This window comes from Lagopus muta, chromosome Z (genome assembly GCF_023343835.1).
Source record: "Lagopus muta isolate bLagMut1 chromosome Z, bLagMut1 primary, whole genome shotgun sequence".
Taxonomy (NCBI): Eukaryota; Metazoa; Chordata; class Aves; order Galliformes; family Phasianidae; genus Lagopus; species Lagopus muta.
In genome coordinates, this window is record NC_064472.1 from 14,542,348 (window position 1) to 14,565,152 (window position 22,805).

The following is a 22,805-nucleotide window of genomic DNA, read 5'->3' on the forward strand; positions in this document are numbered from 1 at the left end:
GTCTATGGAAATGTATTCAGATTTATTTTTTTAATTGCAACAGTTTATTACATCATCTAACAGTTTGATAGATTGGCTTTGGTCTTTCTGACATTAATTTTATCCCTTAAAAATATTAGGTTTTAGGTTGGCTGAAGTTCAGATTAATAGGCAAAAATAGTTATAATTTTTTCAAAAGTGTGAAGTGCTCTGCTTATATTTGTGGATAAGAAATCTTCTGAAAATTAATAGATCTATTTTTTATATATGCAATTGTCACTGGATGAAATGTTCCAGAAATAAATGAATCACAGCCATGAAGAAAATCAATGTGGTGAATCTTGATAAACTTTTAGATAACTTCTCAGAGATAGAAAAGGTAAGTGAAAAAAAGCCTTAAAAGAGAGTTGAAATTGCTATCCATAAATATTTTTTTTTTATACTGTGGGAAGCTTTTCAATTATTGTCAGCTAATTCTGATTAATATACCTTGTAATACCAATGCTGTTTCAAAGCTTTCTGCACTGGCTTTATCTCATAGTTATACTAGTGATTTAAGAGAACCATGGAATCATGCAGTTTCCTGTGTTGGAAGGGTCCCACCAGTATCAACAAGTCTAGCTCCTTCATAACACACAGATGTATGTGGCTTCATATAGAAATACCCAAATGTTCAAATCCTATGTTCTGCCCTGGTGCAGACTGTTTCCTAAGGCCTCAGCCCTCCCCTGCACAGCTCCACGCCGTTCCCTCAGGCCCTGTGGCTGTCACACAGAGCAGAGCTCAGCGCTGCCCTCCAATCCCAGAGAGGAGCTGCAGCCACCATCAGGCCTCCCCTTGACTCCTCTGTTCTGGGCCCAGCACACCAAGGGACTTTAGCAGTGCCTCACACACTGTACCCTCTGGAATCTCCTCCACCTTCATAGATCTCATTTGAATGCTAATATTTCTATTTCCTTCTCAAACTGTGGTGCCCAACCTGTACCCAGTGCTCAAGGTGAGGCTGCACAGCTCAGAGCAGAGCAGGACAGTCCTTTCTTCACCCACCTGGCAGTGCAGGGCCTGAGGCACCCCAGGGTGCTCTGGTCTCTTTGGGCAGCCAGGGCACACTGCTGACTCAGAGTCTATTCACCATCAGACAAAATGTCCAGAGCCTTTTTGGCAGAACTGCTCTGCTGCCTCTGGATACCCCAGGTCTGTACATACAGCCAGGGATGCTCTGTCCCAGCTGCAGAACCTAGCACTTGTTCATGTTGAACTTCATATGACCGGTGATTGCTCAGCCTTCCAACCTGTCACAGTTTCTATGCAAGATCTGTGAAGTCTGAGAAGCATTTGTTTCTGTGCTAGAATTTTAATGGTGCTGAAGACAATTTTTCTCAAGAAAAGATTGGAGTATCTCTTTCTAACAGACACTTCTACTGTTAATAGCAGTATTACAAAGCTCTGCTGGACTTTTGCTTCAGAAATTGTTCCTTGTTCTAGAAATTGTTATTAGTATAGAATGAAAGTCTGTTCTTTTTTTTTTTTTTTTTTTTTTTTTTCCCCACATATATATGCACTGAACTCTTTATATAATTTCTTAAAGACTGATCCACTGAAAAAAGTTGGTACTGGATTCCTTGTTAAGAAATTACCTTTTTGGTAGTTGATCCCATTCAGTAAATCCACACTAGAGGTAATAGAGAAGCAGTGTCTAAAATAAACATTTTCACATTCCCTAGTGTTTCTCATGAAACATATGTACATATATATAAAAAATAACAATTTCTATTCATAAAGATTACTCATGTTGATTCCCAGTATGGCATTCACAGCTTCTTATACAAAGCAATCAAAAGAACTTTGTGAGGATCAGTCTCAACCATACACTGTAGAATTCAGAAGGATACAGATCATTGCTACTTCTTAGTTCTGCAGGGTAATCTGTCAAATGCATAGGCTTTCAAGTCTGACACATGAACTGCATGAAGGTCAACAAGGTCAAGTGCAAGGTTCTGATTTTGACCAAACTGGGTGAGAAACTGACTGGGAGAAATCATGCTGAGAAGAACTCAGGGGTGAAAAGCTAATTGTAAGCCAGCAGTATGCACTTGCAATCCAGAAAGCCAATTGTATCCTGGGCTTCATCAGGAGAGGTGATTGTACCCCTTTTCTCTGCCTTCATGAGGCCCTAACTGCAGTATTCTGTGCAGTCTTGGTGATCTCAGCATAAGAAAGATGTGGATCTGTTGGAGCATGTCCAGAGGAGGCCATGAGGATAGTCAAAGGTCTGGAGCACCTCTCCTATGAAAACTGGCTGAAAAAGCTGGACTTGTTCAGTCAGAAGAAGAGAAGGTTCTGGGGAGGCCCCATTATAATCTTCCAATATATAAAACAGGCTTATAAGAAAGATGGAGAGGCCTTTTACCAGCCCCTGCAGTGACAAGACAAGGGGAACAGTTCTAAACTATTTTAAACTTGAAGAGGTTAGAATTAAATCTGATAGAAGGAAGAAATTTTTCAGAATGGGAGTCGTAAGATGCAGGAATTCTTAGTTGTCCTAAGAATTTGTGGATGCTCGGCTATTGGAAGTTTAACATCGGCCAAGTAAGGTTGCACAGAGTTTTGAAACAGGAGAATATGTCCCTGCTCATAGCAGGGAAGTTGGACTGGGGAACTTCAAAGATCCATTCCAAACCCAGAACATTCTACAATTCATCTTTTCTATGATAGAATTTCCAGGAAGTCAAATAATATAAGCTTGTGACTGCAATCCTGTTAAATGTTACTTTTATATAAATTTAAAACACAAGATATAAAACTTAAATCAAAAGCTATTAAAATGTTTTTTTTTTTTACCCATCTCCTAGAAAATTTCAGAAATTAATGAAGCAAACAAACTATCAGCTCTTCAGCTGGAAAAATCGAACAGGTTGTTAACATTAAGCCAATCAAGGGAGGAATCAGTAAAAGAAGGTAAGGTCTTGGCTTTTTGCTAAAAAAGAAAAAAAAGAAAAAAAAGAAAACAAAACACAAAAGAATGCTCTTTGCTTGTAGTCAGGAAGTTCTGAGACTTCTATTGACTTCCATAGAGACTTTTAAAAACACTTCTATTGTTTTTAGTCACATAAAGCAGTAAGGATATTAGATACTGTGTTAAATGTAGTGATGCTTATTTCATGGCATGTAATGGAATCTACCCTTCTACCAGCCTATCCTCTAAGGAGGTGGATATAACAGAAAGAGATCAAATCTTTAAGACAGAGCTTTCTCTTCTGGAACACACTGACTATGCCTGAAAATAGCTTTGTTCTTTGTTCTTTCAGTGGCACCCACAATAATCTTCTCTATAGCTTTTTTATGGACTGAGGTTAGACTGACAGGTCTGTAGTTTTCAGTATCTTCTTTCATGCTGTTCTGGTAGAAGTGCATAACATTGGCTAGCTTATAGATAACAGCAACCTCCCTGGAATTCTGAAGTCTTAAATACAAAGACAGTAGTGCTCGTTCAGGTATCCCCTATTTGTGGTTTTTGAAGATGAGAGATTGCATTGTGGCAGTATCTTTTTCTGCATCTTTACTCTTTCCTGAAGTATCTTCTACTGAGCATTATGATACGGGACGGCAAACTGAGAGGAACTCTGGCTTAAAGCATTAGAAACATTTGTTTCTCTATTGAGCACAAAAGACAATGAAGGACAGTGATTCAGAAACAGAGCAAGATGCTTCACTATTGATAAAAACAAAGAGGAGGTTTTTTATATGAAATAGATTTTAAAGACAAAACGAAAAATGTTGACAAAAAGAAGAAATTATTGTTATCATAAAACCCATGGGATAAAAGATAATGAGTATGAAAGAGACAATGCAGTAAGTCAGAGCAGCTGGGACACCATAAGCAGAACAGACTGAAAACAGATGGAAGTCAGAAGTGAGGTTTGGGTTATGTGATTGCCTCACTTCAATGAGATAAGAGTGAAATGACTTGAGGAGATAGTTATGCTGACAAAACTGGGAAGAACAATCTCTGTTGTTTTGAAATACATGATGAAAAAAAAAAATGTGGATTGCAGAAATCCAAGTAAAAATGCCAGAGTAATCAGCATGAAATATGAAATTAAGTTCAGCAGCAGCAGGAAAAAATTAAAAATAAAAATAAAAAAAAAAAAAAAATCTCAGTAATATTCAAGATGCAGTAATTTACAAATTATTAAGGACAGGAGGCAAAATTTTTGGAAGCTGATAATTGTGGTCTGAGATTAAGAGAGACTGCCAACATGTTAGCAGCAGTAAAGGACAAAGTAAAAAGAGGTAACTTGAAACACAGTAAGATTTCCAAGAGGTGTCTGTGAGGTCTGTTTGGTAATGAGATAAATATGAGATACCAAGGGCATAGAATCTACTTAGAAAATAAGCTGATTAATGTGGCTACATTCCCTAAGCTTAAAATGTGTACCAGTAGAATACTCCAATAGGATTCTAGCAGACCACAAAATTCAAAGTGTTTATGTAAGTAACATTTTTGAATGACATTCATTAGAGGTAATCAAACAGTATTTTCTCAAACCATTTTGTTCAGTGCATTGCCATAATCCGCAGTGGAAGCTGTCAGAGAAATTTTCAGGTAAACATGAGTTACTATTTGCTGAGCGTCAGCAGTAATTATAATGTTAAAAATACTTTGAAAGGACATTATAGGTTATTAGGTAATTATAAATTACAGTAATTATAAAATATTTTCAAAGCATTTTGCCTTTTACTTTTAAAATTTATAAGGCAGACTTAGTAAATTTAATAAAATTACTAGTTAAAGTTATAACACATAGTACTTTCAGACTCAGAGCACTGGAAGTGTTGTGTCAGGTAGTTTTGGTCGTTGTATCAGTGCTTGATAGTCAAAGAAGAGTGGCACTGAAAAACACTTTTCACTTCTCACGGGGATATAGACGAGTCCTGCATGGAGAAGACGTTTGGGAACAATGTATCATTGATTCTTCTATTCTTGTTCTGGCAAGAGTTATCCGAACAGACTATACATGTGAGAATGGCTTTTACATAATGATAGGGCCAACTGTGGCTTGGAAAAGAGATTTCTTCTAGGCTCATGCCCCAGGCCACTTCCCAAAATGCAGCTCAGTCACATTTCCCGAGAGTATCAGTAGAACTGATCCAAAAGCAACTGAAATTTCTGCATCTGAACAGCAGCGTCAAATTTTTAATGAACAGTGTCAAGATGCATTCTTAATGTGTGCAGGTTCTCACGTCGAACAAGATTCTAAAGTTCACCTTGTTGCAAAATTAACACAAGAGCAAGTGAGTTTATAGGATAAATAAACAACTGAGCCTTAGCAGTAGACCACAAGGCGATTCACAGAACAGCTAAGGAAAAACATAAGAGACCACATGCTGGTGAATGGTTCACATATGATTCCAAATAAACATGCTGCTTTCAGCAATGGGGAAGAGAGCAAAAGCAGTGTGGAAGGGAAGGCTGCTGTTCCACTTACCCTGAAGGACTTTTGGCTGCTGGGGGTGGAGGAAGTGGAATTTTATTCTGGCTGAAAAACCCTATATTATTATGAGAAACTGAAATGAGAATAGCACTTAGCACCCCAAGAAAATTCCAAAAAATGTAATGAGAACCTGAGAGCTTATTGACGTCCTTGATTGCCAGAAGTCTTTTGCAACTGTGCAAGATAAATGAAGAGTGGGATTTCTGAGGGATACGAAAAGGAAGGAAGAAAATTTGTAAAATTCAGTGGGGAGAGGAGTGTGAAACTCTTTAACCAAACATAACAGAAAAAGATGGGCAACATGGCAACTGTATACATGTTCTGAAAGATAATAAATGAGCTTTGTATTGTTTTAATATTTTCTTTACTAAAGGTGAGATTCAGGTCCACAGTTTTTGTTTAGTGTAAATCACTGTGATCAACTTGAGATGGACAAGTCTGGTATTCTTGTTTTCTGCTCCTAAATGTTTTCTATACTGACTAAGTGGACAATTGTGGTGCAGACTGCAGTTTTGAATAAAATCTACTGTAGTTTTTGAAAGAAAACAATTGCATTATTTCCACTGAAAACTGAAGGTGGATCTAATGAGTGGTTTTGTTTTTGTTTGACCAATAATTACTTGACTTTCTTCAAAAATTTCTTGCAGCAAGAATATATTGCAGCCCTGGATTTTGCATCCAAGTAACTAAGATGAGACTGGTATATTGAATGATACAATTCCATATGGCATCTCCAGTACTATGTGTTTGTTGGCTAGTGTTTTGAACTTGTTGAAGAAAGAGAAAAGCAAATATTTTCTGTTATAAGTGTGGATGGAAGGATCTGCAATGAATTGTGAATACTAGATGTGGGATAATACTGATTGGCTGTTCAGTCTTTCTGTGTGTAGGGTGTATTCTTTACAGAGAAGGAGCCACACTAATGCCAATCCGCAAAACTGTGACCATTTACCAAAACTGTGCTTTCTCTTCCTTAACGTAGGCAAGCAAAACTGTGAGCTCAGTACTTTTTCCTGGTCAAAACTGTACTTTAACATGAGAAAAATGCTAAGATATAGATATAGATATAGATATAGATATAGATATAGATATAGATATAGATATAGATATAGATATAGATATAGATATAGATATATTTTTTTTAAGATAATAAAGATAAGGAAATATTCTTGGGATTGGACAAAAATAGCAGTTTACATCTAAATACCTGTGGTTCACTGTAAGACTATCTGCTGTCAAACTGTTTACTCAAATGCATAGATGTATTTACAACATGTGCATGACTTCCTAAAATATATAGCCTACTTTTCCAAAGGAATGAAAAATTGTAACAGAACCTGTCAGTATAAATAGACATAGTGACCCAAAGCTTCAAATTTTGCACAGGATTATTCCACAGATGCTGTTGATATGATGTACTGCGCGGTGTAGGAGCTGACAGCCACTGCTCCTATGCCCTTAGCGCTCCCCCTGCTGCTTTTTTAGAAGAATGGAACAAGGGAATGACGGCTGGCACACAGCTGTGTGAAAGGCAGACTTGAAGGAGGAATAGGTTAAAGTTCAAAAAGTTTGAGTAGAAAACCAAATATTGGAATCATAATTCACCATCGTGACTTCAGAATTTGTTTATGTAGACTTCAATTACAGGATCTACTGTTTTCAACAAACTTTCATCTTACAAAAAGCAGTGTTATTTAGCATACTTTATCTGTTGCAGGTATTAAAAGCCATTTCAGAAATGAAGTGGTACTATGAAAACAGAAAGAAAAGGTTTAAGAGGAAGTAACCTTAGTTTTGGTGTCCCCGGTATTCCCTGTCTGAGTGTTTTGTGGCTTAACTGTTAGAATTACAAGGAGCAGAAGCAATGTGAAAAGTTTTTAATGAGAACAAAATGTTCTGTTATACGTAGCCCATATGGTCTTCAAATACAAAAAGTAAAATTATAGAATATAAATATGTAGGATAGCAACAAGCTGCATGTGTGTGCACACAGAACTATTCTGTGTTGGTCTTATTAAAAACATTTTTGGCAAAAATGTTGTTAGTGAAGAAGTAAACCAAACCTTAATTACATAAAATTGCTGGTGTTTTGATGCAGAAAGTTTCATTACTGCCAAGAATATGATGGCATCCTTATTTGGTGGCTAGAAAAAAAAAATAATAAAATTGTACTGCTTGTTAAATTTGAGTTTAGTCTGTAATCAAGATAAAAGCTAAAAATAAGCAGTAATAGTATAATAGTAAGCTGTTATCTGCACAGCCATTAAGAAGATTTAGGTTTATGTTTAATCAAGGTAGTTATTTGAGACACTGCAGAACTGCAAAGCATGTTTAAATGGTATGGATCTTTGAAGTCTTTCGTGTTACAAATTTTGCAGTTTTTGCATTCAGACATGTGACAGAAATTATTTCAGATGTGGGTTACAATGAAGTATCAGTATCCAAAACATCCAAATTTAGATGCTTACCTTAAAACATAGGAAGTCTAATTTGTCAATGTACCATACCTGTTTCTTTTTTTTTTTTTTCACTTATTTACAGTTATACAAATAATTTTCATTTATATGTAGATACACATTTTCAATACCTGGAAGCTTGAATCTGAGTGGGTATGTGTAAAATGAGGAGCACATCTTCTTTCTACACGCATGCAGAGTTGCGCTCTCATGGATGTGCACGCTGTTTGCAGTATGTCCTGTGACACAGAAAAAAGCCAGTGGCATACTAAAGCTGCCTCCTGACCTGGAAAGAGGCCTGCAGGCATGATAAGCTGCTGACCATATTGACTTAACTGGATAACAGTGCCACAGACAACTTTAGGATTAGAATCTGCTGATCAGAAGCATCTTATCTCATTCAAAAGAAAATTCTCACTTTCTATAACTAACAAGATCGCGGAGGTGTTTTATTTCCAAATCATGATACCAGTCCTTGTTCTCTTCACCTTCTTGTTCTGGGGAGAAGCTGTATGCCTACACGTGTATTCAAGACCAACTATGATAATGAGCATCATAATTCAAATACAATAGAATTAAGAAAGTTTGACTTGAATGGTTGAACTTGAATGGTTGAATTGGTGTTCTTAAAGCATGCTTTCTTATGTCATGCCTTTAGCTTGTCTTGAGTTTCCTGTTCATCCACCTTTCTTTGTTGCACAGTGTGATTGTGGTCTTACCACCTCTGCTCCTTTTCAATTGGCATCTGGCACTTCTCTTCATTGTTGACTGCTGCATGACTCACAGTTCTGTCATCTACCTCGAAAGTAGTGCCTAGCTCTGCTGTGTTTTGCCCCTCCCATCTACATCTCAATTTCTTCCACATCTACCTTTGCAGTCTCAGGCTTTTTCTTCATAATACTGAAGCACCTCTCACTACCACCACATCTAACGGGTGAAGAGATTGACATCAGCTGTTATTACAGAGCAGCAGTTAGCTCCTGATACAGTGCCAGATGTCTTTTTCAGTTTTGGGGCTATTTGTCCAAGTCCTGAAAACTTAGCAGCAAGTAGTGAAAGATCTCCAGGGAGCACGTACAAACTGGGATTTTCTGAAGTCAAGCATTTGACTGAATTTGAAATTGACAGGTTTTCAGAGTGGAGGTCAAACAAATATTTGATAAAAAGTAGATGTCTCCATTAACAGCTTAAAAGTACCTGTAATGAAGTACAAGTATTTTAGCGATAATGGTCATTCATGTAATAAGAGGGCAAACGCATGAAAACAAATGTCAGTTGACATTTTAAGAAAGAACCATTTTTCACAGCCTGTAAGATATTTTCTTCGTGTTCATTTTATTACCCTTGGATGTGCAGTTCAGCTACTATAAGCTTATTCTGAAGTATGTTTACTTTCAGTTTGCATGTCTTGCAATACTTTATGGCAATTTATAACCCTTGCTCTGTGTAAAGCTTACATATTTAGCAGCCTTGAAATTAGTATTTAGCCAGATTCTGCAAGACATCCAAATAATATTGACCTAGCTAATACTAAGAAAACATTTAATGACATTTAATAAACATTAAGTAATAAAACATTTAGGACCTGGAAGGACAGATATTTTCAGTAAGTTTTTAGGAGTAAAATCTTGCAGCAGAAAACATTCATTTAATATGGAAAAATAATTATTTTGGCTTTTAAACTTCCATTATTAAAATATTTATTTGCTGATAGTATTGTAAAGAATAATTCTTCAGTCCTCTCTTCTTTCCTTTACAGATTGCAGAGTTTAATGGAGATTATCACAGTGCTTGCTCCCCACTCTGGAAACTCATACTTGAATCCAATGACCTAAGGCTTGCAATCATTTTTTAACTCCTCTCCTATGAAGTGTTCACTGATTTTTCCAAAATAAACTGTAATTCCTATATATACCAAATGTTTGCTTAGCTACTAACAGCAGGCTTTCCTCTTTCATGATATTATTTATGCTGAAATCCACCAGAAAACCAGAAACTTGGTATAATAACATCACTAACTAATTAGAATCTCAAGTATGAGGTAATTTAGGTAGTTGTTACCAAAAAGCCCAACCTAAGAACAAAACTGTGTGTAGATTCTTTTCTTTTTCTGAATTCTTGATCTACTGTTAGAAGGCTGTGAATCTTCAGGCTGACTTATACAGTGCAAGTGAAGTTTAGATATATATGGTCAGTAAAGACTTACTGCATCTTCTTGCAAAAGATGTCCTTTTCTGAAGTTGTGTGATGAATTAAATAAGGTTAGCTCCCAGGGAGAAAGAGATTTCCAGTTCTTAAAGACTATCAATCACCTTTACAGTAAGCAAAGCATTATATTTTTCCCACTATCCCCAAAAAACAAGTTGAACATTCTTGAAAGACAATAAGGAAGAATTATGCTTGCAATTCTATTACTCAGAAATGTATATTATTTTCAGGCGTTTTTATTATGTTACGAAAACACTGTTTAAATGTGAAGCCCATTATTTTTTTTCAATTGCCATATTAAAGTGGTGAAGAAAATGTTTTCAAACAGTGGATTTTTCACTTCTAGAATGTACTGCTCTACGGAATGTGATAAAGGGTCTTACACAAACTCTTGAAAACCAGTGTAACATAAAAGGTAAAAGAGAAATGTCCTTACGTGTACTGTGCAGTAATATTGTATGAACAGGATTTTTAATGTTTTCTTTCTGTTCACTGTGTTTTTTAGAGAGAAGCTCACTAGCATCCAGACAGAAATGAAACAAAGTATATCTAAAATCAATCCTGTACAGATTTTGGTGGTCTCTGTTCTCAGTACATGTCTATTACTGTTACTCTGCCTAGAATCCACTCATTACGGAATTCCGGTCCTAGCAAGATTTTTAGTTAATAGTGAGATATAAAATCTATTTCAGCATAGCAAAGGAAACAAGAAAAAGCGGGAAAGTATTACTCAATCACTGGACTGCATTTTCTTAAAGCATTTATTCACAGTCTTTGCTGAAGTGCTTTGTAAAACTGGAGTCTTAATCCTCATCTCAGGGAGGCTGAAATTTGGCTGTTGTTCATAAATTCTTGATAATTGCTCATTGTTATTTTAACTAAAAAGTAAAAGTACTTAATTTTTATACATATCATATAACAACATATTTTTATAGTGCAGACTAGTTATCATATTTAACTATATATACCCTTTCTGCATTCCAGGTACCTTAGCATAAGAGTTAATAAAACTCTAAAAATTGGAAGTAAATAGCTGTTTTTAATAATCAGAATGAATTTTGCTAATCAAGAAAGCACTGCTTTCCTAAATTCCTTATGAGACACTGCTTTACAATTTGTATGTTTGCTACCACTATAAACAAGCTGTAAAGGAGCTGATACAGATTGAGTAAGCTCTGGTTTTGAGAAACAAGTACTTAAAAAGTTACATCTCTTAACTTGAAAGTATTATTGATATGATAATAATCTTTCATTTTTTGAGCATGTCAACTTTGTATCTAGGTTTTCTTGAATGCAGAGGTAAACAATTGCTAAAGATTGCTTAACGCAGTTCAGTGTAAGTAATACCATATGTACATTACAACTATACAATGAATTTTCTTCTTTAAATAAATTGTACAGACATTGTGTATCTGTGTAAGTTAAGATTATCACATCCAGAAAATGTCAGGTCTCTCTAGAGTCCAGACAATTAAAAAAAAATGTGAATAATTTTCTTTCATGCTTCCATGCGTCAACATTTACCTTTTAGTGTATTGTTCTTTCCTGTTGTTTTTTAGATGAAAATGACAGACTGAAGGCAAACATTCATGTCTTGGAAGATAAATTAAGGGCTTCTGAACAGGTTTGTCAGAATGATCATTCTTTAATAGGAGGAATAATAACAGTCATGTATCTGTTGAAGCAGTTCTTATACCTTTTTACTTTTGAGTTTGCTACCAATCACGCTAGTATTTCACTTTTCCTAAAGTTCATCCTGAGTAAAAAGAGAAAAGTTGTTCTAATGACAGTCTGAGAGAGTTCTACAGGAACTAAAAGGTCAAAACTACACAGTGCTGAGAACTCTGGCTCAACCTGAGATATGCTCATTTCTTACCAATATTTAGTTTTAAAATCTACTTTTTACACATAATTTTTTAATAGTCAAGACTGCCTTTGTAATGCATCTGAGCTTTGCTCTCGTTCGTGTCTATCTACAACAGAAGGTTCTGATGACATCTTGGGAGTAAGCACCTCTGCACTGGCAGTTAGAGCAAATTACTTGATAATTCTGGAGTATTTCTCATTGATGTAAATTTAAAATAAGTATGCTCAAAGTATTAACTTCAGTGTCTGGGCCACTAGCTTTAATACCACTGATGTTTCCACTGCTGCCAGTGTAAAGTTGTGGAATTCTTGGTATAAGCAATATTAGCAATCTGAGATACTTTACATACAATTTCTTGTTGCACAATTCTACAACCAGAAATTTATACAAGAAAGACTGTAGCTATTTAACCAACTGCAGAATCATACCAAATATTGCACACAGGAAAAGCATACTACCTCTTCATTTGCCCCTTCTCCTAATACAAGCAGTTTATAATTTTATTTTAACACATAGATGAAATCTGATGCATCTTTTATGTGTAGATTTTCATTGGGTTGGGATTTTCATTGGGTTTCATTTTCATTGTAAGATGTAGCTGGACATTTTAGTGTTGAACAGATGCAACTTAAAACAACCACAGAATTATAGAATTATGAAGAACTGAATCCTTATGTATATTTTGACATGAACAATGTGCTTTGCAGAAGGCTTTCTAAGCACAGACACCTGAAGGTTTTCATGAAGAATTTATATGTTCACAGGAATATAAAGAGCAGATTGAGAAACTCACAATTGAAATTCAAAACAAAGAGGAAGACCACAAATTAGAAATAGCACAGTTGAACTGCAACATGAGAAAAAAAAGTAAGTTTTCTGAAGCCTGAACGTTATACAGCTGGATACCATGTCCTAGTCTGTAAGAGCTGTACTTCATTAGCATAAATGCAAAAAATAGTTCCACTTCCTCAGGGAAACACGACTGGAAAACAGTTTTTACTTAGAGCCCAGGTGTAGTACTGACAGAACAAACATGAAAGCTAGAAGTGGATATTATCAAAACGAGTTTTATCTTAACTAAATAGACAATGGCAGTGAGGTATTATTGCAGCAACACCGGATGAGCAGAAGTTCCAAATCAAGTATATCAGAAACTGGGAGCTCATACATAACAATCTGAAGGAGTTAAATTTTGGGTTGAGTACTAACTGAAGAAATGCTTTGAACTTGCTGAAAATTTATTTAGGTAGGCTCCTAGGATGGTATTTCAGCTATACCTGAGAAGAGCAGGACTTGGTGCGAATAAATAACGCTGCAAAAGGAAACACTTGATTGTAGTATGGATTACATTTCATCACTGTCAGAGGTTTAAGAAGTAGGATTTTTTTAGTGATTCACATAGCTGTACAAAAGCAAAATGAAGTCTCTGTAGAATGTGATGCTGCTTTAATGAAGCTCAATCTCACTATGGTTCCAGATAGATGGATAGATATTCGTGCTTGACAGAAATGGTTCCAACCTGTTGCTGAAGAAATCTCTGCTATCTGGGAAATGCTCTGTTTTTGTTTTATTTTGTTTTTCCATTTAATCATATTATGTAATTAATTTAATCAATGTATTTGGTGTTACTGTGATATTAGCTGAAGCAAAAGAGATGGAGTATAAGGAACAGATAGAGAAAAAGGAACTGGAAATATTAGAGCTAGCTAGACAGCTGAAAACTCAAGATGAAGAGAAGCAGAATGAAATAATTAAACTGCAGATAGAGGTATGTTTTCTGCTGAATTAAAGCTCAGTTAGGCATTGAGGAAACTTAGAAGACTAGTGAAAAATGCTGTAATTAGTGCATAACAATATGGTGGAGCCTAAGCCTGTTAAAAAGTGATCTTTAGAAGGGTCAGTGGCATTGCTCTCTCTTTCACTGTGGTATTTAAGTAGCTTCTGCTCAGAAATCTACACTTCTATCTACTGTATATGGAGGCTGAGCTTTGTAGTCTTCCTTTAATTTATTTTGAAAGTGTTGGTAATTTTTGACCTATGAAGAAATTAAAACAATGTTTTCTATTTATATTATTTTATAATTGTCTCTGAATGCTAGAAGATTTTCATTTTTTAGTTATTTCCTTTCTATAAACTTCTGAGAGCTTTCAGACATGGAATTCAACACACATGTCACAGCTCAGTCCTCACTACAGAAAAGTGAAGGAAATAGTTCAAATCTTTCCCATACTCAGTAACACACAAGCTGTTCCGTAACAGAAACAGGGTGTTTGGGCTGAGATATCTGTAATATGTGAGGGGAGGCTTAAGAGGCTTTTAGCATCCTTTCCATTTCTCTTCCTGCATACATGAGACTGTGCTGCCAAAGTACTTTCAACTTTTCATTTTCATAGTGTTCTTTTTATCTAGTATTTCGGCAATTCTTATGTGTAATGTAGTGGTATCAGAATATTTGTTCTATTTTCTTTTTCTAATATGTTGAAGCATTATTAAGAAATATAGTCTCTAACTATCTTCATTTCTGATAAATTTCATTGCCCTACGACTAAACACTAGGTAATCGTGCAACAACTTTCAGATACAACATCCATTAAAGAAAAGAAAAAAAACAAAAGAAACTTCTGCTTGAATTGTTAAACATACTTTTTTTTTCCCCTCTTACTGTATTGCTAATATTTTCTCTTCCCTGTTTCTTTCAGTTCAATGCTAAATTGGCAAGAGTTCAGAACAAAACAACAAAATCATATTCAGATGCTTCTGTTCTGCCACAAAGTATCTATCGAAGGGTACGTGCTCCAGTAACTCATAATACTCAAGTATTGTTACAGCCCATTCTAAATGGCAGGGTTTTTTTGCTGTTAGTGTTTCATTTGCAAGAAAAACTTTATTTGGGAAAAGAAGTTCTGTAACCTACAGGATCTAGTCAATTTGTCCCTTCAACACTTCTCTCCCACCTCCAGATTACCTATTCCGTGTCCTTTTGCAGTTGGTACTGATAATGTCCAGCTTAACACCTTTGACATGAATAACAGCACAAGACCACATGTGAAGTAGTTTTAGTACAGAATTGTTAACTTTGAAATTTGAGATAGAAATAACATTGATGACAAATTTTGCATGCATCAGTAGCTTTGTGGACTGGGGACTTCGTAATGTCACAGGAAAAGGATTTGAGGGGATATCATTTCTTTTAACACTGTGATAAAAGATACCAAGAAAAAAAAACATTCTTATTAAAATATTGCTTGTTAGCAATAGCATATTGTATTGGTGCATAATCCCACCTGATAATTATGAATTTTTATTTGTATTTTTACAGAAACTACAGCATCTGCAGGAGGAGAAAAACAAGGAAATTGAGATCCTCCGAAACACCATACGGGACTTAGAGCAACGTCTTAACAAAGGCCAAGATTTGCACTTGAAACGGAGGCGGTTTTGAGTAAACAGCATGAAGCTTTTCAGTAGAACATACAAGAAACAGCGTATTTCAAACTGAGCACTTAAGAGTAAAAACAAAACACGAAGAAATGCTGAATACTTTTATTGAAATGTCTCGTCAAATATCCCAAAGGCATGCATTTTGTTTATATTCAGTACTATTTTCTTGCTAATCGGCATTCACCACAAAAAGATTCCGTTTTCATAGGAGTAATAATTTTCCTATTCAATCATCATTAATTATGGTGTATGCTTTCAAAGCTGCTTTCCTTTCTTGAATACTCTGCTCATCCAGGAATCCTTTGAACAAAAGCATTTTTACTTCAGCATGGTTAATCAGAATTAGAAAACGTTAAGCTACATACAAAGAAATTATAAAAATGTCAGTGGTATATCGCCTTACTAATCAACACAGATAACAAATTCCATACTCTCATAAGCAAAGAAAAGTATTAAACCAAGACTGAGTTTGTCCTGTCTCTTTCTTGATAGAGGCATTGAATCTGCACAAAGAGTTGTTAATATTGCTTCTCACTTCAGGCATGAACCTATTGATTCAGTGGGATTTGACAAACTGTAGTAGTGTGCATCAGTGAAACCTGTACTATATTTAACCCTCAAAAGTTAAGAATATGATCTGTTACTTAAAAACAATGCAGTTACTGTTGTATCTTACACTTGAGATAAAAAGTTATTTTGGTCCACTGTTTAGCAATGAGCTGTGCTTGTACATAATTTGTATACCTAATTTAGAAAAAAAAAAAACTTTTGAATATATCCCCTCTTAATTAAAAAAAAAAAAATTAAAATGTCTCTTTTGCTTATCTCCTGTTCTTGATTGCAAAATATCAAACAGGAGCCCCTAGGTCATAGTTTATGCTCCTGTCCTCACAAATGCAAGCAGAATGTTAGAAGAGAAACAAGAAAGACAGATTAATCAACCAAGCAGACACCTTTCCAATGCAATTGAAAAACAAACTATGGGTTAATCCAATTCCTTTATAGCAAGAAATTTTCATTGATGGAGTTTGACCGGTCTTGCCGAATTCCAAGAGCACTGCTCTTAGCAAAATTTTAGCTCTACACTCCTTTCATCTTAGTCTAATTTTTATTTGGGAGCAATAGAAATACCTAACCTGATAGTTTTCCAGTCTTGCAATTAAGTAAATGACTCCCCTGCCTTTTTTAAGTGTTTAGTTTGTTTTTCATGCTCAATTGCCCGCCTCCTCCTGTCACTGTCAGGTGTCACTAGTTTCACTTCCTCCTGCTGCTGCTGACTCTCAGGCAGCAGTGAGCAGACGTCACTGTCAGGATTCAGTGATGTCCTCTGCTAACAGCTGGCCGTGTCACCTGCACGAATTTGGAAGTGCTCCGCGACACTGTCAAGTGACAGAATTTCCCAGCTCTTCAAACAAAAGGTGTCGACAATGGCAGCATCAGCTATTGGTTGTTGAGTCTGATGCTGTCTGCCAGTTTCAAGTTAACTGGTTTTTACAGATGGTTTTCCCCTTTTTTCATAGTTTTGTAACACGTGGAAGAACTTCCACACCTTCTCCTGGAGGAAGAGTTTCTACCTGATCATGGCTACCTATTTGATCATGTCTGTTGTGGTTAAAAATTCTGTGACGCCCACCAGTGTGAGGGTGACGTCTCTGAGATTCAGAAGGAGCCTGATGGTTCTGATTTTTTGAATGACGACCACCCTCACGATGGTGGTGGTGGTGGTGGTGTCTGTGCTTGTGCACTTGGTGGCGATGATGTGAATGCTGACCACTTGGTTCAGGTTCAGGTTCTATGCCTGCTAGAGTCTCATCTTCTTTTTTGGTGATGTTCTCACATATATAATCAACATCAGGTTCCTGCAAAACAGAAACATCGTATTAAACTACTTGTAAGATATTAATTAACTAAATATTTTTGCAGTACCTAGAAAACCTATGCAATGAGATATCTGAAATTCTTGTTTATGAATATTTTTGATAAACTACTGGAGTGCTGCAGAGTATGAGCTACAGTCTGAATTTCCATCCTGAAGATAATAAAACATTTAGCATTCTAGTTCCCATAAAAGTCAAGACATAGACCATCCAAAAATCTTTCTGTAATCTCTGTCCTGGAGGTTGGCAGGGAGTGGAAAGCCAAAAATGTTGGCTCCAGGAAGGGAATCTACAGCACCCTCTGAAAGGTCATGCAAGTATAAAAGAAAACATGGGAAGAAACATCTGCTTCCAAAGTTTGTCTTTGAGGCACCACAGTTCTCCATAAGCCACAGGTCCCCATCGTAACTGTCACTTTTCTTGGTTGTGCTCCTGAGACACAGATAAGCTTGTCTGTGGATTTCTGAAGATTCTTCAGTAAAGGTAGGTAAAGCAGTCAGCAACGCATACTTAGTTTCTTAATGCCAAAGTTTAATTTAAAAAAAAAAAATAAAAATAAAAAAACAAAAAAGGAAATTAAAAAAAAAAATTAAAATACCAGGGATTACCCTGGTTAATCCTCACAGTCAGCAAAAGGCCATTTAAAATGTCTTCTTAATTTATTTATTTATTTTTTAACCTGGCTGGCTGTAATCCTGTGAAATTCAGAGCAAGCAATATTTTCTATCACATACTTTTCATGTCCAATTTCAGTGCCCAAAAAGCCGTGTTCGTCAGCCCACGTGATTCCAGCTGCAATTATTTGCATAAGCACTGGAGGCTGAAGAGTGAACAAGGTACACAGGTGCTCTGCACCTCGAGAACAGCATGTGAGGTGTTTAGCATTTGAACGCTTCGCACTGTCCCCCTTAAAGCTATCCCAGGGGGAAAAAAGAAAGAAGTGATTGTTTCTGAAAGTGCTACTTTGCTGAAGAATGATTGGAACGTATAAAAAAGAATCCAGTGCTTACAACAGCACTGGTAACTAGACAGGACTCGCAATGTAAATTTTTGGGAATTATAATCAAAGTAATTGCTAATAAAAAGTATTCCTGTTTTAGGATTGCACATCTAACCTGCCTGAGGCCTGTGGTACGCTGAAAGCTATTTGATGGGAGCTAAAATAATGATGAAATTCATCAGTACCTATCTGCATTGCGTGGTAATCCTGAAAGTAGTTCTGATGTACACGTAAAATACAGCTCCTCTTTTTTTTTTTGTGGAACAATCATGCCCTTGTATCACCAATTTTTAAAGTAACTTTTGTATAGCGCTCCTAAACATAAACTAAAAGGAACTGTAACTCAAACAGCTCAGATTCATCTCCACAGTAAAAAAAAAAAAAGTGCCTACCTCTCCCCAGAAACTAAAGAAAAACTGAAGTAGCTAAATTCTCACTGACTGTATGTAATCCCACAAACAGAATTAGCATCCAAGATTACATTTAGATTTCAGAAAATGTTTTGCAGGAATTTAAACAGTCAGTCTATTCTAAATTACATAAACTTTCAAAAAATGCTTACATATTCTGTCACAACCCATGAAATGCTAACATTCAAAGTTGTCTTTTTTGATTAATCATGCTAACAAATATTCTTAAGTATCAGGTTTTCTTTTCCCATTATATGAAGAATGAAACAAGAAAATACCGTGTAAGAGCAATTTCCACACTTGTTCTCACAGTATGCAATCTTAATGGCTTCTTCTACATATTGGAAAGACAGGAAGGAATAAGGAAGACCCAGGTGATATACCAGACGACCACATCTAGGAGAGAAAGAACTTCAAGGTTACATATACAGAAAATTTAACATCTCATCTTAGTATACCTTATTTTACTTATGCCAAAAGCTCTTTTTCTCCAAAGAGCTCACAGTAACAACCAATCTCCATCTCACAAACATCTGTCTGCTCAGCTGCTTTAGTACATGCAAAGTCTGCTTTCTTAATGGATGTAAACACTTTGCTGGCAGAAATTTCTTGTTTATCTGCACTTAGATTGCCAAAGATATACAATAGCAATACCTGTCCTCCTAATGAGGAGGGCAGTTAGCATAGGTGTACAAACCACTGCATGGACTTTGTATCCAAAGAATCACAGAACCACAGAATATCCCAAGACAGGAGGGATCAACAAGGATCATTAAGGCCAACTGCTGGCTCCACACAGGAACACTCAAACTTCAAACCCTATGTCTGAGAACACTGTCCAAATGATTATTAAATTCTGGCAGCTCTGGGTAATGATCACTGCCCTGGGGAGCCTATTCTGTACCCAACCACCCCTCCGTTGAAAAGCCTTTCCCTAATCTCCAGTCTGAGAGAAGGAATGTCTGAATGCAGCCTAACTTGACTTTTGATTGGAATGTACATTATGAACCATCTACACGAGCAATTTAGTGTGCACTGGGAGGGGGATTTTATGAATACAAAGCTGCATCATGTCTGTACTTCAGTACTCTGGTAGGTACTTAACCGTACAAATGGAACACTAAAAGCAGCTGGCATAAATGCGGAAGCTGTACGCCACTTTGATAAGCAGGTATCTGCAACGTCAACAGGAGGTCCTTCAGCCCTACCTTTAAACATGTGCCATAAATAACTAGGACCAGCAATGAGTAGGACATAAATTCCTAGAGTCATAACAGATTACTGTTGCCAAACCAATTAGTGTAGGTGTACACATATCCAAGGGGTCAACAGTGCAAAACTCTTCAACCTTTCAAATGCTGTGGGCCAGGTGGCAGCTTTGCAGCTACTCCATGGACTACATACAGTCTGTCTGTCATATAGCAACAACTTTCCAACTGGTACATTTTGCCTAATATAGCTAATGCTGCCTAATATAGCTAATTTGCCTAATTTCATCATATTGAAAAAAAAAAAAAAAAAGCTAAAAAACTTTCTAATTCTTCATTACATTTCATTATGCATCAGTACAAAGAGCAAAGTACAGAGTACAAAGAACAAAGATAGTCTTTGTTCTATCTTTTACATAATAATACAATTTACATGAAAATACAATTTACAAAATACATAATTTTGTCTATTACATAATAGTAACCAAGATAGGCATTTTATAAGTGCAAGTTCTCAAATAATTTTCATCACTTCAAAACCAAAAACTCAGTATTCCAACTAAACAGTCATTACTGTCTCTTCCAAAAGGTTCTTGTCCTAGAATCCTGTTATCAAAAAGCTAAGTTTTTTCTATAGTTCTAAGTTTTTCATTCAGCTCTAAGACACTTTCAGCAATTTCAGTCAAAATGTTCTGATGAAAAGTCAGGCAGCTTTTCAGGCTTGATTCTTCTTTCAAATACATGGACATAACAAAGCTGTTAGAGAACAAAACCAAAGACTGTAACCATGATATCAAACTCAACAGTCCAAAAGCCATCATAACTACTTACAAAGATTGTATGCACTTATCCCAAAACTTACTTAAGCAAAAGCGGACTTTTCTTTTGTAGCTTCCATTTCCCAGTAAAAGTGCACGTGCAGCTTGATGACTTTGTTGTGAAGTTATTTTAATGAATTAATACAGAGATCTACACATCATTACTCTAACTACATGTAAATATCTTCCAGTCTTTCCCTTTAAACACAAACCTGTCATAGATGAGAAAATCATCTTTGTTTCCATTCAAAGTAGTCCAGACATCAGCTTGGTGATCATCTTGTTGGTAGACAGCAATGTGGTCTGACACACTTTCCTGCAGTAGGTGAAATTTCTTTTGGGAATGAGGACTTTGATGGTTGACAACCACATATGAGATATTGACCAGTCCTTCATTCTCTAACTTCACTCGCAGGTCCTCCAATCTAGAAAGGAATGTGAAAATAAATCATTTGCCACATTCATCAAAAGTTAATGTGCTCCATGTTGCCTTCCTTACAGTGAGTTTTTTCCCCTCTAAGCAACAGTCTAGTAGTATTAAAACATTCTTGCTCTTTACCGTAAGTATCATATCAGCTCTGTCACAACTGAAAATGCTGAAGTTCTTTTCCAACATAAAGGAATGTATGACTGCTTTGCCATCAAGTCAGACCCTACAAAAGTCTGCATGCCTCAGTTCCTATCCTGGTACCTAGAACGCAGTACTAAATAAAATAGCCGTCTGTTAATCAGACTGAATTCAGTGTTATTTCCATGTCAGTTCTTTCACACTCTTCATGGTCTAACAAAGAGAACTTATGTAACGTTTTTACTTAAATGCTGAGTTTGGGGTCACACAGTTTGTTAAAGAATGCAGAGTGAATACATCAGGTAGTTGAATAACAAAGAAAGTAAACCTACAGCACAAGGTCAACAGCTCTCCCTTTCATTTCGACTTGTCTACTTTCTGCAATAGCCAGAAAAGGACATCACATAAAAGGGATGGCAGCTGGGTCAAAAGAACAGCTACAGAATATCCTCATGACCTAGTTGGCCTCAGCATAATTCCTACAGGATTGCTCTAGAAATAAAAATACTTTCATTTTTTCACTTTCAGGATGTAGTCTAGAACTTCAAAGTATACAGTTCTTTAAAAATGCATGGAATCAAATCCAATCACTCTGAAAGTCAGCCACAAAGCCAGAACTTTGCCACTGCTATTTATAAATATATATATACATAAAATATAAAATATATAAATATAATATAATATATAAGATATAAAATATAAAACCCAGCTCCTGAAAAACTTTCTAAGACTATTGTAACATGAAGTTTTGCAGCCTGGGGAGTGAAACAAACACGTTATTACAGCGATCCTACTCAAGTTGTGAAACCAGCAATATGAAATTTCATGCCAAAGTGATTTCACAACCACTGAACCAAAGATAAGCACTGCAGGCAATTCATGTTTAGGCCAGCTCAAAATTATTTTCCTACTGCTGTTACTATCATACTACCTAACTGCTGGGAAATGGCCAGGTCAGCAGGACAAGGTCACTTAGGGCAGTGGTAATCTGAGGAAGCTATTCCTTGTTCAGTACACCCATAGTTGAGCGTGCATATTATCCTCAGTTGGCTTCATGAAGTGGTACTCGTGCTTTAGCAAAAGATGGAAGGGACACTGGTGCTCACCTGGAAGCCTGCAGCAGGCACAAGTATCAGCTAGCTTGGAGGAGAGCCACCACTGCCACCGACCCCCTGGAGTTCAGCATTGGGCTCTCCTCCCCAATGTGCCATTCTGGGGGCTCCTGGCACCGCTGGCTCTCTGCCCACCCTCCTGGGAGGAGGCAGAGAACCAGAGCCAGTCCCAGTCCTGCCCACATGGCTGGACTTATCTGAAAAGAAAAAAAACAAACAGAATGAGATCAATGCCTGAACAAAGTCCCGATGCTGAAATTCCCACGCAAAACACAGCAGGATACTGGCTCTGTTCAGTTAAAAAGAAAACATCAAGAATATATTTGATCCATTATGTTTGCTGTCTGACCATATTTATCTCGTTTA

At 36.4% G+C, this 22,805-nt stretch overlaps 2 protein-coding genes across 2 annotated transcripts; one reads left to right on the top strand and one right to left on the bottom strand.

Annotated features, from left to right (window-relative positions):
- Positions 1-295: 295 nt before the first annotated feature.
- On the top strand, positions 296-16,255 carry CCDC152 (coiled-coil domain containing 152). Its single transcript, XM_048930924.1, has 8 exons — positions 296-358; positions 2,832-2,937; positions 10,485-10,553; positions 11,698-11,762; positions 12,770-12,872; positions 13,646-13,773; positions 14,705-14,791; positions 15,325-16,255. Exons 1-8 carry the CDS (start codon positions 296-298, stop codon positions 15,445-15,447), a joined length of 744 nt encoding a protein of 247 aa, XP_048786881.1. The 3' UTR covers positions 15,448-16,255.
- LOC125686664 (selenoprotein P) lies at positions 16,195-22,663 on the bottom strand. The gene is made up of 4 exons (XM_048930916.1): positions 22,434-22,663; positions 20,972-21,184; positions 19,012-19,129; positions 16,195-17,305 (listed from the first exon to the last, which is right to left on the bottom strand). The coding sequence occupies exons 1-4, from the start codon at positions 22,622-22,624 to the stop codon at positions 16,640-16,642; spliced, it is 1,188 nt and encodes a 395-aa protein (XP_048786873.1). The 5' UTR covers positions 22,625-22,663; the 3' UTR covers positions 16,195-16,639.
- Positions 22,664-22,805: the final 142 nt, after the last annotated feature.

Excerpts from the sequence above, each read along its gene's own strand:
- CCDC152 (XM_048930924.1), top strand. The coding sequence starts at position 296 with ATGAAGAAAATCAATGTGGTGAATCTTGATAAACTTTTAGATAACTTC. Across the intron at positions 12,873-13,645 it reads CTGCAACATGAGAAAAAAAA|CTGAAGCAAAAGAGATGGAG; the intron begins GTAAGTTTTCTG and ends CTGTGATATTAG. Across the intron at positions 14,792-15,324 it reads CACAAAGTATCTATCGAAGG|AAACTACAGCATCTGCAGGA; the intron begins GTACGTGCTCCA and ends GTATTTTTACAG.